This window comes from Cloeon dipterum, chromosome 1, assembly GCF_949628265.1.
Source record: "Cloeon dipterum chromosome 1, ieCloDipt1.1, whole genome shotgun sequence".
Taxonomy (NCBI): domain Eukaryota; kingdom Metazoa; phylum Arthropoda; class Insecta; order Ephemeroptera; family Baetidae; genus Cloeon; species Cloeon dipterum.
In genome coordinates, this window is record NC_088786.1 from 38,459,512 (window position 1) to 38,473,602 (window position 14,091).

Here is a 14,091-nt window from a genome sequence, read left to right on the forward strand (position 1 = left end):
TTTTCCGAATTTTCAATGAATACCGCCGGTCATATCTCCATTCCAGGGCAAAAATTCGGAAAATGGCTGCTCAGTCTACGGGAAATTTATCTGGGATCATTTTAAGACCAAATACGAGCCAATCCGATCAAAATCCTAGCAGGAGATAGACTTTGAAGTTCGAAAAACGTGATTTTTGGGCTTTCTCCATAAGGTTAACATGGGAAACCGAAAAATCGCGATTTTTTCCAAACGGAAGAAAATTAAACAGTTTTACCGACTCCATCGCACGTGCCGGACCACTGCCGGTGTGGAAACCGATTTTCAGATTTTTCGCGCCCATAGAAGAATTAAAACTAAATTTTTTCCGTGAATTTTTGGCTTCGTGACTCTGGCGAAAATGGTTTTATTTTTGTTAAAATTCGGCCGTTCGTCCGATTTCCGACCACGACCCCTCATTGGACAGGTCTCGTGAAGGACTTTGACCTGCGGTACCCTGACGACCTTTTTCAGGGTCCCCGCGACCTGAGATCCGCTCCCAGTCCGAATTTTCGTGCTTTTCCAACGCTTTCTTTAATCCTAGTCTGTCTCCAACCTTGCTCAGGTCGCGCGACCTGACGATTATTGTTTGCTAGTCTGGAAACCGCCAAAATTTGTTTCCTACTTTACTTGCTGCTTGTGTTTGATGGACGTGTGAGCGCTGGGAGGGAAAATTGAACAAAAATTTACACCCTGAAAACTGAAGTCGCTCTCGGCTGCGTCGTTTCATTTCTCTGTTCGTTTCCTCTTCTCGCTTTTGATTAGACTCTGGGTGCTAATTCGAGAAAATCAGCACTGCTCTCGTTAAGAGAAAGAAAACGGCGACGCAGAAAGCAGCAGCTAGCATGGCACCGCAGCTCCTTCTGCTCTTCCTCCTCGGCTCCCTGATTGGCAGCAGCGTCCAGGACGCGGCCATCCGCTGTCCCAATGTCCGCATCGTCTCGCCCTTCGACCTCAAACAAGTAAGAACACACAGTTCGAAAACAAAGCGCAGTTTCTTAAATTGAAAAAAATAGAATTATTTCAGTATTTTTTCCTTGAAAAAGCAGTATTAAAAAATTATTTGGTGCAGTTTCTAGGCACCTGGTACGAGATCGCGCGTTTCCAAGTGTTCGACCCGAATTTGGGCAGCAGCGGACTGACGACGCGGCCGCGTTTGTCGTCGTGCGTGCGCCTCAACTTCCTGCTGACCGACGAGGGAAAACTGCGCGTCGAACGGACCGGCCTCGACGCCAAAAACAACACCATCACGCAAATCGGCGTCGCTGAGCAGAACGTCCACGACAATGCTAGATTTTTCTTCAAGTACTCCGGTAAAAATATTTTTTTATTTCAAGACCCACTAAAACCACATTTTTCATATTCCAATCGATTCCTGAGGGTCGAAATAGGGGGAGTAGATGATTTTTCTGGTCGAAAAACGTTTTGTGACGTGCTAGCAGAGGTTTAAAGCAAAACGCACGTTGCTTTGGCGCGCAAAACATTTGAATCTTTTAATCGCGTCCCCCCTCTGACGTCACAGCCAGGCTTCGCGCTTAGTTGAGATGGCAGGCGACGGCAGAGCCATCTATCTGCGCATACCCAGCAAGAGCAGCGAAGCAAACAGTCACGTGACTCAATCTCGCCATCTCATTGGCCGAGAACAAGCATGCGCGTCTCCCCTCCACTCCCTCCAATCACTCTGGTGCGCATGTCACACTCCTCAGAGTGGGGGTATTATATACAAGAGGAGGGGGAAGCGAGAAATGAAGAAATTCGCGTGCCTCTGCTCCTAGCCAATGAGATGGCGAGATTTAGTCACGAGACCCTCTCAGCTGTCAATGCCAAGATTTTAGCATGGCTGTGACGTCAGAGAATGACGCTTGCGCAGTAGCGACCAATTAAATGGTTCGAGCGATCACGTGACTCAGTCTCGCCAAAAGCACGCACTGCTTCGAGGGTGTGTGGAAGGGAGTTAGCACACTCTAGGCCAATGAGAAGGCGGGATTAAGTCACGTGACTGCTGGAACCTCGTCTCTGCTTCACTGCACTTGCTAGTCATGAGCAGATGTCTCTACTGTCGCCTACTCCAGCTGTTGCTTGGTGCTTGGCAGCTGTGACGTCAGAGGGGGGACGAATGCGTAGTAGCGACAAATGGATTCAAACGTTTTGCGCGCCAAAGCAACGTGCGTTTTGCTTTCCGCCTCTGTTCACACGTCAAAAAAGGTTTTAAAACCAGAAAAACAGTTCATCCTACCTAATTCGACCCTCAGGAATCGATTGGAATGAACAAAAATGTGATTTGAGTTGGTCTTTCAGCAAAAAAATTCCTGTTGAAAATTGTAAAAATCGTGTTTCCTTCCAGACGCCGTGGAGGAGGAATTGGGGGTGGTTGAGGTGGTGTACGAGGAGCACGCGCTGCTCTACGGCTGCTACCTGACCAGGACCGGCCACATCAAGCAGGACGCCTGGATCCTCGGGTTTGAAATACAATTCTAGCCTTTATTTTTATTATTAATTTTATTTTGTGGTGAGCAGCCGGGACCCTGAGCTGCCCAGGGTGACGGTGGACGTGCTGCAGGGCACGCTGCAGAGCAAACGCGTCGACATCTCCAACTTCAGGCACGTCTCCCACGACGAATTCTGCAAAAACGTGTTGCCCGAGAACTCCACCGTCGTCTCCGATGATGAGTTTTGAGACGCGGGCACCAGATATGGATTTGATTTTTGTTCTTGTTTTTTTTTAGATTAGAATTGAGGTGTTAGACTCTTTTCAGGAATTTATTTATGTTTCAAAATAATTAAAAAAATTACCTCGATTTTGTGTGAATTTTGGACTGCTTTTTCTTTATTTCTTTCCGTCAAAAGAAAGCTGATAGCAAAAAAATTTTCAGAGGAGATTCTCGAATAAATTAACTCAATTTTGGGCATTTTAATTTTCCCCAAAAATATTTTTAGGTTCTCTAACGGCCAGTTGAAATTTTCAGACGCATTTTGTGCGAAAATGGTAAATTTGAGAAATATTTGCTCAATAGGAAAAATACTGGAAATTTAATCAGCTTTCTGAATTTAGCCTGTTTTTGACGCTACTTAAAACTGCTGAATTTTAATTAGACCAAACACACACCCCTTTCGAAAATCTGCAATTTTTGGAAAAATAAAAAATTACTCTCAAGACTCAAAAGAACTATTTTTTATCTTCTCACAATTCAATTTTCATAATTTTTCTAACCCCGGAAGTGCTCAATTCATTTCCTTTGCTCAAAAAAGGGGGCGTTAACCAGTAAAATTTCAGTAAATTTTCGGGTTTGAATTTCTTATTAAATAAAACAAAAATGACATACTTTGTAACTTATATGTATTTACTGTTTTTATTTCCTACAAAGCAAATAATTTGAATTTTTCCGAGTGTTTGTTTGTGTGTGTTTTGTTTGTTGGTTTGTTTGTCAGGCGATTCACAGAAGTAGCAAAAGAAAATAATGAATGAGACATGTACAGCTTTGTTAATTTATTTGCACTCTGGTTTGTCGTACGTATACACTCGAATTCGAATGAAATGTCACGCGCTACAATTAGCAACAATTGCGGATCGGTTGAATAACAAAATAATGAACGAACGAACTCTCTCATCAGCACAACGACGATCAATGAATGAAAAGACGATCAGAGCAGATAGAGGATTAAGATGCGGGTAGATAGATCGAGAGAGAGAGAGAGAGAAAGAGTTGCTGCGTGGCAAAATGCACCTTTTTACAATAATTCGTGTCTAATTTACTGCGTGTAATGTATAATAATTGTTTATGAACATTAGGCGTAGTACGTATACAGTAGAAGTAGTCAATCATCATGTTGTCATGTAAAAAATTATTTTCATACACTTATCACAGATAGTTATGCGCAAAACAATCAATATAATCACGGAAAATCGCTTCGGAATCAAATTGGAATTTTTATTTTCGAGGTTTGGTTGCCGTTGCGTAGTGTCCGAAGCCGTCCACAGGGGCGCTGATTACTTCAAACACTTATTAACGGCTGTACGGATTGATTTTAAATTAAAAAATAAATATCTCATCGTTTTGTCATGATTCAATGAATATTTAGAGAGGAAAAAGCTTGAAAATGATCAGTCCTACGTACGCTTTTCATTAGACAATTAACCGTTTTTACAGCTACCATGCAAGACTTGAACATGGGAAATTGCTTTTTGTATTTTCTCTCTTTAGCTGCGCTAATTTCTGCTTTTCGACGCGAGAGTGTGGAGGAAAAGAGACGCTATAATTCATTCCTACGGGCTATAGACACTACACCCAGCTGCTTTTCCAATTTATTGATTCAAAAAAAGTTGGAAGAACTCTCAAGGCGAAAATTTCATAAAATGTCAGCGAAAATTGTAAATTAAAGGCGAGAGAATTTTTTGAATTTTTCCCGCTTATTTTAAGACCGTCTTTGACGAGGTTTCTGAGCCCACCAATCGATTCCTGAGGGTCGAATTAGGTATAATCGATATTTTTACTGACCAAAACGTGCAGCGCAACGTAAGAACTTTTTTCCCGCCAAAACATTTTTAACGTATTTGCGAGAAGTGCGCATGCGTGAGAGCTGGTTTCAGCCCTTCCAGAGAGACCACTTGTACGAATGACTTCTTTGTCAGATCCAGCCAGCTCTCACGCATGCGCACTTCTCGCAAATACGTTAAAAATGTTTTGGCGGGAAAAAAGTTCGCACGTCGCGTTTGACTTTTTGGCCGGAAAAAATATCCACTATACCTAATTCGACCCTCAGGAATCGATTGGTGGGCTCAGAAACCTCGTCAAAGACGGTCTTGTTGAATTATCAAATTTTCACTGCGCAAAGATGGCTGCCACTGGCGTCTTTTTAAAGGACCCATAATATTTTTGGAAAAGCAGCCGGTTTAGAGAGAGATTCTGACCTCCTTGTGTCGATTTCAGTTAAATAGAAGCAGAGCAAAAAATAATTTACGCATCTTTTGTTATTTAATAGTAGCGGCGGACGCTTAGGTCTGTCCGCCGTTAGGTCTTCAGCAGCGTATACACTTGGATTCGGTTCGAATCGCAGGCTCGGAAGTTGGCACGATATCATAATATTAAAAATTTGAAATCAAATTTCACTTTTCGGCACTTAAAATTCACGTATGTACAGTACACGCACTTGGTTGCTTGCTGCGGGCGCAAAATATCACCGAACCAAACACAAAAATGTCGCGAATAAAAAAGTAAAATATCATACAATTCACACGCAATGTAAAAATACGTATCATCGTCCTTAGAATACATCTTGTTTTCTTGTTTTTTTTTTCATTTTGTTTGAGCTGCTGGTCACGAAACGTACGTACGCGCGTATACACAAAAAGGAACTTGTTCTCATATTCCGAAAACTACACGACGAGCCAAACAAAATCGCACTTGCGGACATACATCGTATTTTCATTATTATTTGCACTTTTTACATGACTCAAAAAATGGCTTCTCTTCAATATCACTAGGTTTTTATTCATGCTGAAACGCAAAATATTATTATTTATTCATCGTGGTGTGGGCAAAACACGACCGACGCCCGCCCGCTTCGCAAAATCGTATACATTTTAGACTCGAGGATCGGCTAGCTCCTCTCAAAACGCACAAACTATCGCCCCGCACGGCTATACACCTCCTCGAATTTATTTACAGACCCCTCCGATCGATTCCGCAGGGTCGAAATAGGCGGGAAAAATATTTTCCTGGTTGAAAAATGGTTTTGACGTGCAAGAAACGCACGTTGATTTGGCTCATGCGCATGCGTCACCCTCTGACGTCATGGCTGTGACAGCTACAGCTGGAGCTGGCGACAGCAGAGACATCTGCCTAGTGAAAGTGGCGAATCACGTGACTAAATTCCGCCATCTCATTGGCTAGGAGTTTCTTTGCTAACTCCCTTCCATACACTCCCTGCATGCTCTTGACCAATGAGATGGCAGGATTGAGTCACGTGACTGCTGGAACTTAGTTTGCTTCACTGCTCTTGCTGGGTATGCGCAGATGTCTCCACTGTCGCTAGCTCCAGCTGTAGTATAAATCAGAGAAACAGACGCAGTTCTAGCAGTCTCGTGACCCAATCCCGCCATCTCATTGGCCAAGATCAGGCACGCGAATTTCTCGCTTCTCCCTCCTCTTGTAATACCCCCACTCTGAAGACTGAGGAATGTGACATGCGCACCAGAGTGCTTGCCGCTGCTTGGAGAGAGTGGTGGGGAGAAGCCAAGAGAGATGCGCCAATGAGATGTCGGGATTGAGTCACGTGACTGCTGGAACTTCTTTCACTGCTCTTGCTGGGTATCAGCAGATGTCGCTGCCGTCGCCTGCCATCTTAGCTAAGCGCGGAGCATGGCTGTGACGTCAGAGGGGGGACGCGACCAAAGGATTCAAACGTTTTGCGCGCCAAAGCAACGTGCGTTTTGCTTTAAACCTCTGCTCGCGCGTCACAAAACATTTTTAAACAGGAAAAAATATTTTTCCTACCTATTTCGAACCTCAGGAATTGATTAAAATATGAAAAAAGCGGTTTCAGTGGGTCTTTAAAGGATTTTTTTACAATGTTTTATTTTTTCCTTTCAATTTCTCATTTCGCGTGGTGAACAGCCGTGTTTTGGGGCTTTAAAAAGTGTGCGTCTTTTACACGCTAGTCTGCGAATAGTGTATAATTCCAAGGTTTAATTTACGTATACAGGTTATGTTAGGAAGAGCACAAAATTTCGAGAAAATCTGCACACTGAGTGAAAAAGGAGCGTCCGTATGCCTTTCGCTTATGAATTATTATTTATTCAATTATTCAATTAATTAATTAATTAATTGCCTCTGTTGTGTGGTGACTTGAGCTACGGCAGTTAGGATATGGCTACAGCGCGCGCCGTTTCTTTTTCTTTTTGTTTTCTTACGATGGCACACTCGATCGAGATCTCTGACACGTGGATTGCACTGCCTTTCTTTTGTAATTTTGTATCTTTTTTCTTTCTGTTTCTTACGCGTTGCGGTGGAAGAAGGGCTGTTCCGGCTGGTGTCATTGGTCGTGCGCCAACTCGGCCGGCGTGCGCAGCTTGGACGGCTCGTCGTCGCTCGAACCCTCGTCGCCGCTCTCCTCCTCGCTCTCCTCGTCGCTCTCTTCGTCGCTGCTCAACGCCGTCGTCGAGCTGATCACCGACGATTCTGCAAACACACAAATCATAATTGCGTCAAATTATTTTTTTTTGCCCCGAACTAAATCGACGGAAGGAGATTAAAATCTCTGATTTTCCATTTTCGAGCTGAAAAAAATCAGGGTCCTTTAAAAAACGCCATTGGCAGCCATCTTTGCGCAATGTAAAATTTTAAAACCGCTTTTCATTCATCAATTTAATTTAATTTCTCAAAGAAATGGTTATTTAGTGTTTGGATATGCGGCATACTCAAAATAAATCAATTTCTAAATTTTTTCTGTGAAAATTCGACAAATTCAAATATTTTTTGCCGTGAAAAAGGAAAATTTCACGTTTTAAATATTGTCAGCCGCCGGTGAAAATGGCCAGCCACTTTAAATATCGCGGCCGGGACCTCTATTAAAATGAGGGTCCTTTAAAAACGCTAATGGCAGCCATCTTTGCGCAGTGTTAAATTTTAAAACTGCTTTTTACTAGTCATTTTCATTACATTTCTCAAATAACTGGTTCTTGATTAGTTGGATTAGCCACAAATACTCAAAATCAATAAATTTATAAATTTCTACCTGCGAAAATATTTTTTTTTTCAATTTTTTACAATGAAAAACACAAACTTGAACGTTTAAAATATTGTCAGCCGCGCCAGCCACCGGTGAAAATGACCAACAGCCACAAATCTCTCTATTGAGATGAGCGTCCTTTAAAAACGCTAATGGCAGCCATCTTTGCGCAGTGGTAAATTTTTAAAACTGCTTTTAACCTCTAAATTTTATTTAATTTCTCAAATAAATCGTTATTTAGACATTTAGAGCTTGGATTGCCGACACATGCTCAATATAAATAAATTTAAAAATTCTTCTAGTAAAAATTCGTGAAAACTTAAAAATTTCCTAACATTGAAAAATTAAATATAACGTTTAAAATATTGTCAGCCGCGCCAGTCGCCGTAAAATCTCGTGGATTAGACCTCTAATCAGACCTGGGTCCTTTAAAAACGCCAATGGCAGCCATCTTTGCGCAGTTTTTAAATTTTTAAACTGCTTTTAATTTTGCAATTTTATTTAATTTATCGCTATGAATTGGTTATTCAAGGTTTGGATTGGCAACAAACTCAAAATAAATGAATTTCTCAATTTTAAACTTAAAAACAAACAAAATTTATACATTTTGTACGATGAAAAAGAGAAACATATCGTTTAAAATATTTTCAACCTCGATAGCCACCTTAAATCTCGCAGCTGAGACCTCTATTAAGAAGAATCCTTTAAAAAAAACGCCAATGGCAGCCATCTTTGCGCAGTAAAAAATTAAAAAAAATTGAAACTTCTCATACATTATTTTAATTCCACAAATAAATGGTTATTTTGGGTTTGAATTGGCCACATAATCTAAATTTAATCCTGTGAAAATAAACATACCGTGAAAAAGTGCCAAAAAGTCATGCATTAACGCGACACCGCGTCACCATCGTCAGAGGTCCAAATGCAAACAAATCCATTTTAACAAAACTAGCAGGCTGATGCAGTCTTAAAAGTCCCCTTTTAATTATTATCTCTCAATCAGAGCTGAAAATTTGAATTAAAATAACAAACACACACAAAAAACTTACACGCATCAACTGTCAAAGAAAGCGTCCAGTTCGGTTTTGATCTCGTAAAGCGTGAGGTCTGACGTTTCCGTTTTTGAATAAAATCAAATAGAAATAAGAGGCGTCTCGTAGGACTGACCTGAGACCTGCATGGCGCCGTTGAGCGCGAGCTGCGGCTGCAGGCTGGCGATCGAGTCGGGCCAAAAGCGCTGCGCGGCCTGCTTCGAGCCGCCGCCGCTGCCGCTTTTTGCCTTTTTGCTTTTGTGCGGCGCCACGGCCGCGTCCGTCGGCGTCGACGCGTCCAGCATTGGCTGTAAGATGCGCCGCCGCGCGTTGATGAACCAGTTGTTCACCTGCAGCAGCGTCAGGTTCGTCTGCGCCGCAATCTGCCGCTTCTCGTCCTCCGTCGGGTACGGGTGCTACCGAAATTCAATAATTCTTTTGTTAATTAACGTGAAATAATGAGGAATAAATAAATTAGAAGAAAATTTAATACATTTTTCCTTAAACTTTTGATTTGTGGATGCTGATTGACGCCATTTTGAATAAAAGTGCGCAGTGGAGGTGAAATTTAGACTCAGAAGTCCCTAGAGGCGGCCATGTTTGCATGATTTTTCTTTATTTGTTAATGTGGCACCATCTGTTGGCCACTCAAAACACGAAAAAAGTCTAAAATGGCGTAATTTCGAATTTTCCCGCTCAAAAATTTCCCCGTTGAATTTCTGAACTCTGATTGCCGCCATTTTGAATATATATGAACATTTAATAAGTAATAATTTGAGAAATTTAATCTAATTGACGAAGTTTAAAGCAGTTTTTAGAATTTAAATTTTGAACACTGCGCAAAGATGGCTGCCATTGGCGTTTTTTTAAAGGGCTTTGAAGTCCGAGGCAATAATTCAGTGGAGTATTTGAAAAATTCCACCCAAATTCACATCTGAAAGAAATCTTCTAAGAGGAACAGTTTTAAAATTTAAAATTTGTCATGCTTTTTCCTCATTTTCAGCCATTTCTAATTTTCCACAAGAAGCAAATCAAGAAATTGAGGGCACTGAAAAATAATTTCCCCTTCAAATCTTTATCTGTGGACGCTGATTAACGCCATTTTGAATAAAAATGCGCAGTAGAGGCGAAATTTAGACTCAGAAGTCCCTAGAGGCGGCCATGTTTGCATGATTTTCTTTATTTGTTAATGTGGCACCATCTGTTGGCCACTAAAAACACGAAAAAATTCTAATGTAGCGTAATTTCGAATTTTCCCGCTCAAAAATTTCCCCGTTGAATTTGTGGACTCTGATTGCCGCCATTTTGAATATACATGAACATTTAAAAAGCAATATTTTGAGGAATTTAATCAAATTTGCGAAGTTAAAAGCAGTATTAAAACATATAAAATTTAAACACTGCGCAAAGATGGCTGCCATTGGCGTTTTTAAAGGACTCTGAAGTCCAAGACCCGCCTCCAAGACTATCAAGTCCCTGGAGGCAGCCAGTTTGCACGAACTTTCTTTATTTTCTTCTTTGGCACCCTCTGGTGGCCGTTTAAAACACTAAGAAACTTCTAAAATGGCGAATTTGAGCCACAGAAAGAAAAGAGCAGGGGTCATTTGAAATTTTCCCGCTCAGGAATTTCCCCATTGAAGGATTAATGCCGCCAGTTTGAATAAACCTGCGCGGTGGAAGAGAAACGAAGACAAAAATTATGGAAGACCCTGAAGGCAGCCATGTTTTTTTTATTTGTTTGTTTATGTATGGCCACTCCAAACACTAGACAAGCAAATATTTGGGAAATTTAATAAAATTGACAAAGTTAAAAGCAGTTTTATAAATATTCTAATTTTGAACACTGCGCAAAGATGGCTGCCATTGGCGTTTTTAAAGGACTCCGCGGTTTATACGAAAAATTCACGTGTTTTGGGAAATCTTTAACGATGAACTGTTTAAAAATCACTTTTAATTAATTTCTCTTTTTTTAAAAGAAGAAAATAAGGAGAAATCGGTACTGACCACTAGGTGCTGGAAGAGCCAGGATCGCATGATGGAGGTGGCATGCTTGGGAAGAACACCGCGCTTGGGCTTTTTGCTTTTGCCGGAGGCGCCGCTGCCGCCGAGGAAGCCGTCGTCGTCGTCGTCCATCGAGCCCGGCGAGGTCGGCGCAGGCGACAGCGAGTCTGCAAGCGCGAAATCTAGAGAAAAATGGTCGCGGACGAGCCACACGAACCAAGATAAATTATCCAGAAAGGCAAATTTATTTCTTTTCAACACTTTGGGAAAATCATTAGTCTCTCCGAGCGATTTTTTAATGAATATTTTTAGTTTTTAATGAAGATATAACAGCTAATTTTGTGCCAAATGGTGTCTAATTACACGGTCAATTATACTTTCATATTTTTGAAATTTATTTAGAATATTTAAAAACATAAAATTATTACCAATCCAAAAGGAAAATTAATTTTTTAAGGAACCTCTGCTAATTCTGAATATTTAAAAATTTTAATTTGTTAAGACTGGCCAATGTAAGTAATTTATTTTTAAATAATTTTCCAAAATTCTATAAAATCTAAAAAAATAAAAATTTAAATTATATTAATTGCTATTTATTAAATACTACATTCGGAATAAAAGAAATGCTTTTTTTTCGAGCCTGGAGCGTAGAAAAATTCTATTGGAAAATGTTTGCTGCCATTGCGAAGTTTCCAAGGCTGTCAATAGGTGGCGCTGTTCTTTATCTTTATCTTTTTGGCGGTACATTTGATTTTTTCCCCCAATAACTCTTCATTTGTGGACTCCCATTGACGCCATTTTGAATAAACATGCGCAGTAGAAGCGTAATTTAGGCTCTCAATTCTCTGAAGGCGGCCATGTTTGATTTTTGGGTATGATTTTTCTTTATTTTTTCATGTGGCACCATCTGGTGGCCACTCCAAATACTAAGAGAGTTTTAAAATGGCAAATTCAAGCCACTGAATGAAAGTGTAAAGGTTATTTTGAATTTTCCCGCACAAGAATTTCCCTATAAGAGGATTTTTGGACTCTGATTGCCACTATTTTGAATGAAAATGCGCGGTAGGAGTGAAATTAAGGCTCTCGAGTCCCCGGGGCGGCCATGTTTGCATGATTTCTCTTTATTTTTTAATGTTGCACCATCTGGGGGCCGGTCAAAACCCTAAGAAATTTTCAAAATGGCGAATTTGAGCCAAAGAATGATAGAGTAAGGGTTATTTCGAATTTTCCCGCTCAAGAATTTCCCCAGAATAGGATTTTGGGGCTCTAAATGCCACTATTTTGAATAACAAAGCGCGTTAGAAGCGAAATTCAGCCTCTCAATCCTCTGGAGGCGGCCATGTTTGTTTTACTGTATGATTTTTCTTCTTTTGTTTATGTGGAGCACCATCTGTTGGCCGTTTCAAGCACCAAGAAAATTTTTAAATGGCGGATTCTAGCCTCTTATAGGAAGTTCAGCTGTTAATTTTGAATTTTCTCGCTCAAGAATTTCCCCATTGATGGATATTTAGATTCTGATTACAGCCATTTTAATTAATCATGAGGCGGCCATGTTTGTTTTTCGGCATGATTTTTGTTTGTTTGTTTACGTAGAACCATCTGTTGGAAGTTTCAAACACTAAATTTTTAAAATGGCGGTTTTTTCGAATTTTTTCGCTTTTACTTAATATTAAAATATTAATTTAATCAAAAAGATTTTATAAGCACGAAGAGGAGGGGAAATGGAGGGCATGTACTCACTCTGGAGGAGCGAGTTTTCCGAGGGTGGCTGCGCGGCGTTGGCGGCGCAGGAGGAGGCGCCGATCTGCGAGAGGGGCGTGCTGCCGTGGACGACGCCGGGCGACGCGGGCACCGACGACGAGGTGGACGAGCCCGAGAGCACGCCGCCGGGGCCTCCGTGGTGCATTCCGGGCGGCGAGACGGACGGCAGCGCCACCGCCATCTGGTAGGCGGACGAGGAGGCTGCGTGGTAGTGCGCCATGACGCCGCCCATCGGCGCCGCCTGGTGGTGCGGCGCCGCCGCCGCCGCCGAGTGGTAGGCGTGCAGCATGGCCTGCGGCGCCGGCGGCGGGCTGCCGGCCGACGACGAGCTGTTGTTGTTGGTGCTGCCCGGAAGGTTGTTGTTGTCGAACGCGTAGTCGGACCGCAGAAGGTTCTCGCTCTGCATTTTGCCCTTCAGGCACGTGATGTACCGGTTGCAGAAGTCCTTGCACAGCTCCTGCACCTTCTCCAACTCCAACAGGTGTATCCGCAGCACCTGGATCGCTTTGATCATCTGAAAAAGGCGGGAAAATATTTAATTCATGGATGGCGCCACTGTCGAATTAGAATTTCCATTAAAAATACTGATTTTCTTCGTATCTGTTGCCTATAAATGTAATAATGATGAGTTCAAACGTTGAGAGCTGAAAAATCGACTAAAACTCTAGTAGTTCTGGAAACCACCGTGAGATGGCACCACCATTGAAATTAAACTTGTAGTAAAAATTATGATTTTTTATCGTCTATGTTGCTTTTAGAAATAAATATTGAGGAATTAAATGCCCAGAGCTAACAAACTGATTAAAATTCAGTTAATTCTGAAAACCACTGATAGATGGCGCCACCGTCGAGTTAAAGTTTCTAAGAAAATTCCTAATTTTCTTCGTATATGTTGCCTTTAGATGTAATAATGACGAGTTAAAACGTTTAAAGCTGTCAATTTCATTAAAACTTAATAAGTTCTGGAAACTACTGATAGATGGCGCCACCGTCGAATTAGAGATTCTATTAAAAACTGATTTTATTGATGTTTGTTGCCTTCAGATGTTATAAAGAAGAGTTGAAACGTTTAGAGGTACAAGTTGATTAAAATTCTGTTAGTTCCGGAAACCACTGATAGATGGCGCCACCAACGAATTTGAGTTTTCTGCTTGAAAACATCTTTTCAGGGACATAACCATAGCTTTTCAGGCCAAACGGATGCTATTTCAACTGCCAGTTTGTGAATTTCGAATTAAAAAGTGAATTCAAGCCTCAAAGCAAACGATATTTTAAATTAAATTAGACTTGAGCGCCACCTGTCTGCATTTTCGCGCACTAAATATAAAAAAGTCGACTGACCAGTCCATCGATCTCTGGATCATTGACAAGAAACGGCTTGCGGTCCCTCTCCTGGTGCTGCACGAACGCCTGGATGTCCATGTTGAAGTTGTCCGAGTTGGGACTCTCGGCCGACTGGGTTGCCTGCTCGCACCGCTCGAACAGCAGCGCCAGCAGAGGGAACAACGGGTGCCTGTTCAAATAAATAAATAAATTAGTCATTTCATTCGAG

The 14,091-nt window shown here is 41.5% G+C and overlaps 2 protein-coding genes across 7 annotated transcripts in view; one reads left to right on the top strand and one right to left on the bottom strand.

The window, feature by feature from the left end:
* Nucleotides 1-818: 818 nt before the first annotated feature.
* On the top strand, nt 819-2,816 carry LOC135938249 (apolipoprotein D-like). The gene is made up of 4 exons (XM_065481813.1): nt 819-980; nt 1,091-1,331; nt 2,363-2,477; nt 2,536-2,816. Exons 1-4 carry the CDS (start codon nt 864-866, stop codon nt 2,693-2,695), a joined length of 633 nt encoding a protein of 210 aa, XP_065337885.1. The 5' UTR covers nt 819-863; the 3' UTR covers nt 2,696-2,816.
* Nucleotides 2,817-4,693: 1,877 nt separating this feature from the next.
* The window catches only part of LOC135938197 (homeobox protein Meis3-like), a 49,593-nt gene continuing 40,195 nt past the window's right edge, over nt 4,694-14,091 (bottom strand). For 2 of the 6 annotated variants that reach the window (XM_065481792.1, XM_065481782.1), the window contains 5 exons: nt 13,881-14,052; nt 12,519-13,053; nt 10,782-10,960; nt 8,914-9,193; nt 6,107-7,196 (listed from right to left, as the gene is read on the bottom strand). In XM_065481792.1, the coding sequence (XP_065337864.1) occupies nt 7,051-7,196; nt 8,914-9,193; nt 10,782-10,960; nt 12,519-13,053; nt 13,881-14,052 (1,312 nt within the window). In that variant the 3' untranslated portion in view covers nt 6,107-7,050. Of the gene's footprint in view, nt 7,197-8,604; nt 8,752-8,785; nt 8,854-8,913; nt 9,194-10,781; nt 10,961-12,518; nt 13,054-13,880; nt 14,053-14,091 lie in introns of those variants that run through there. The other 4 variants (XR_010574628.1, XR_010574643.1, XM_065481799.1 and 1 more) reach the window with 4 other exon arrangements.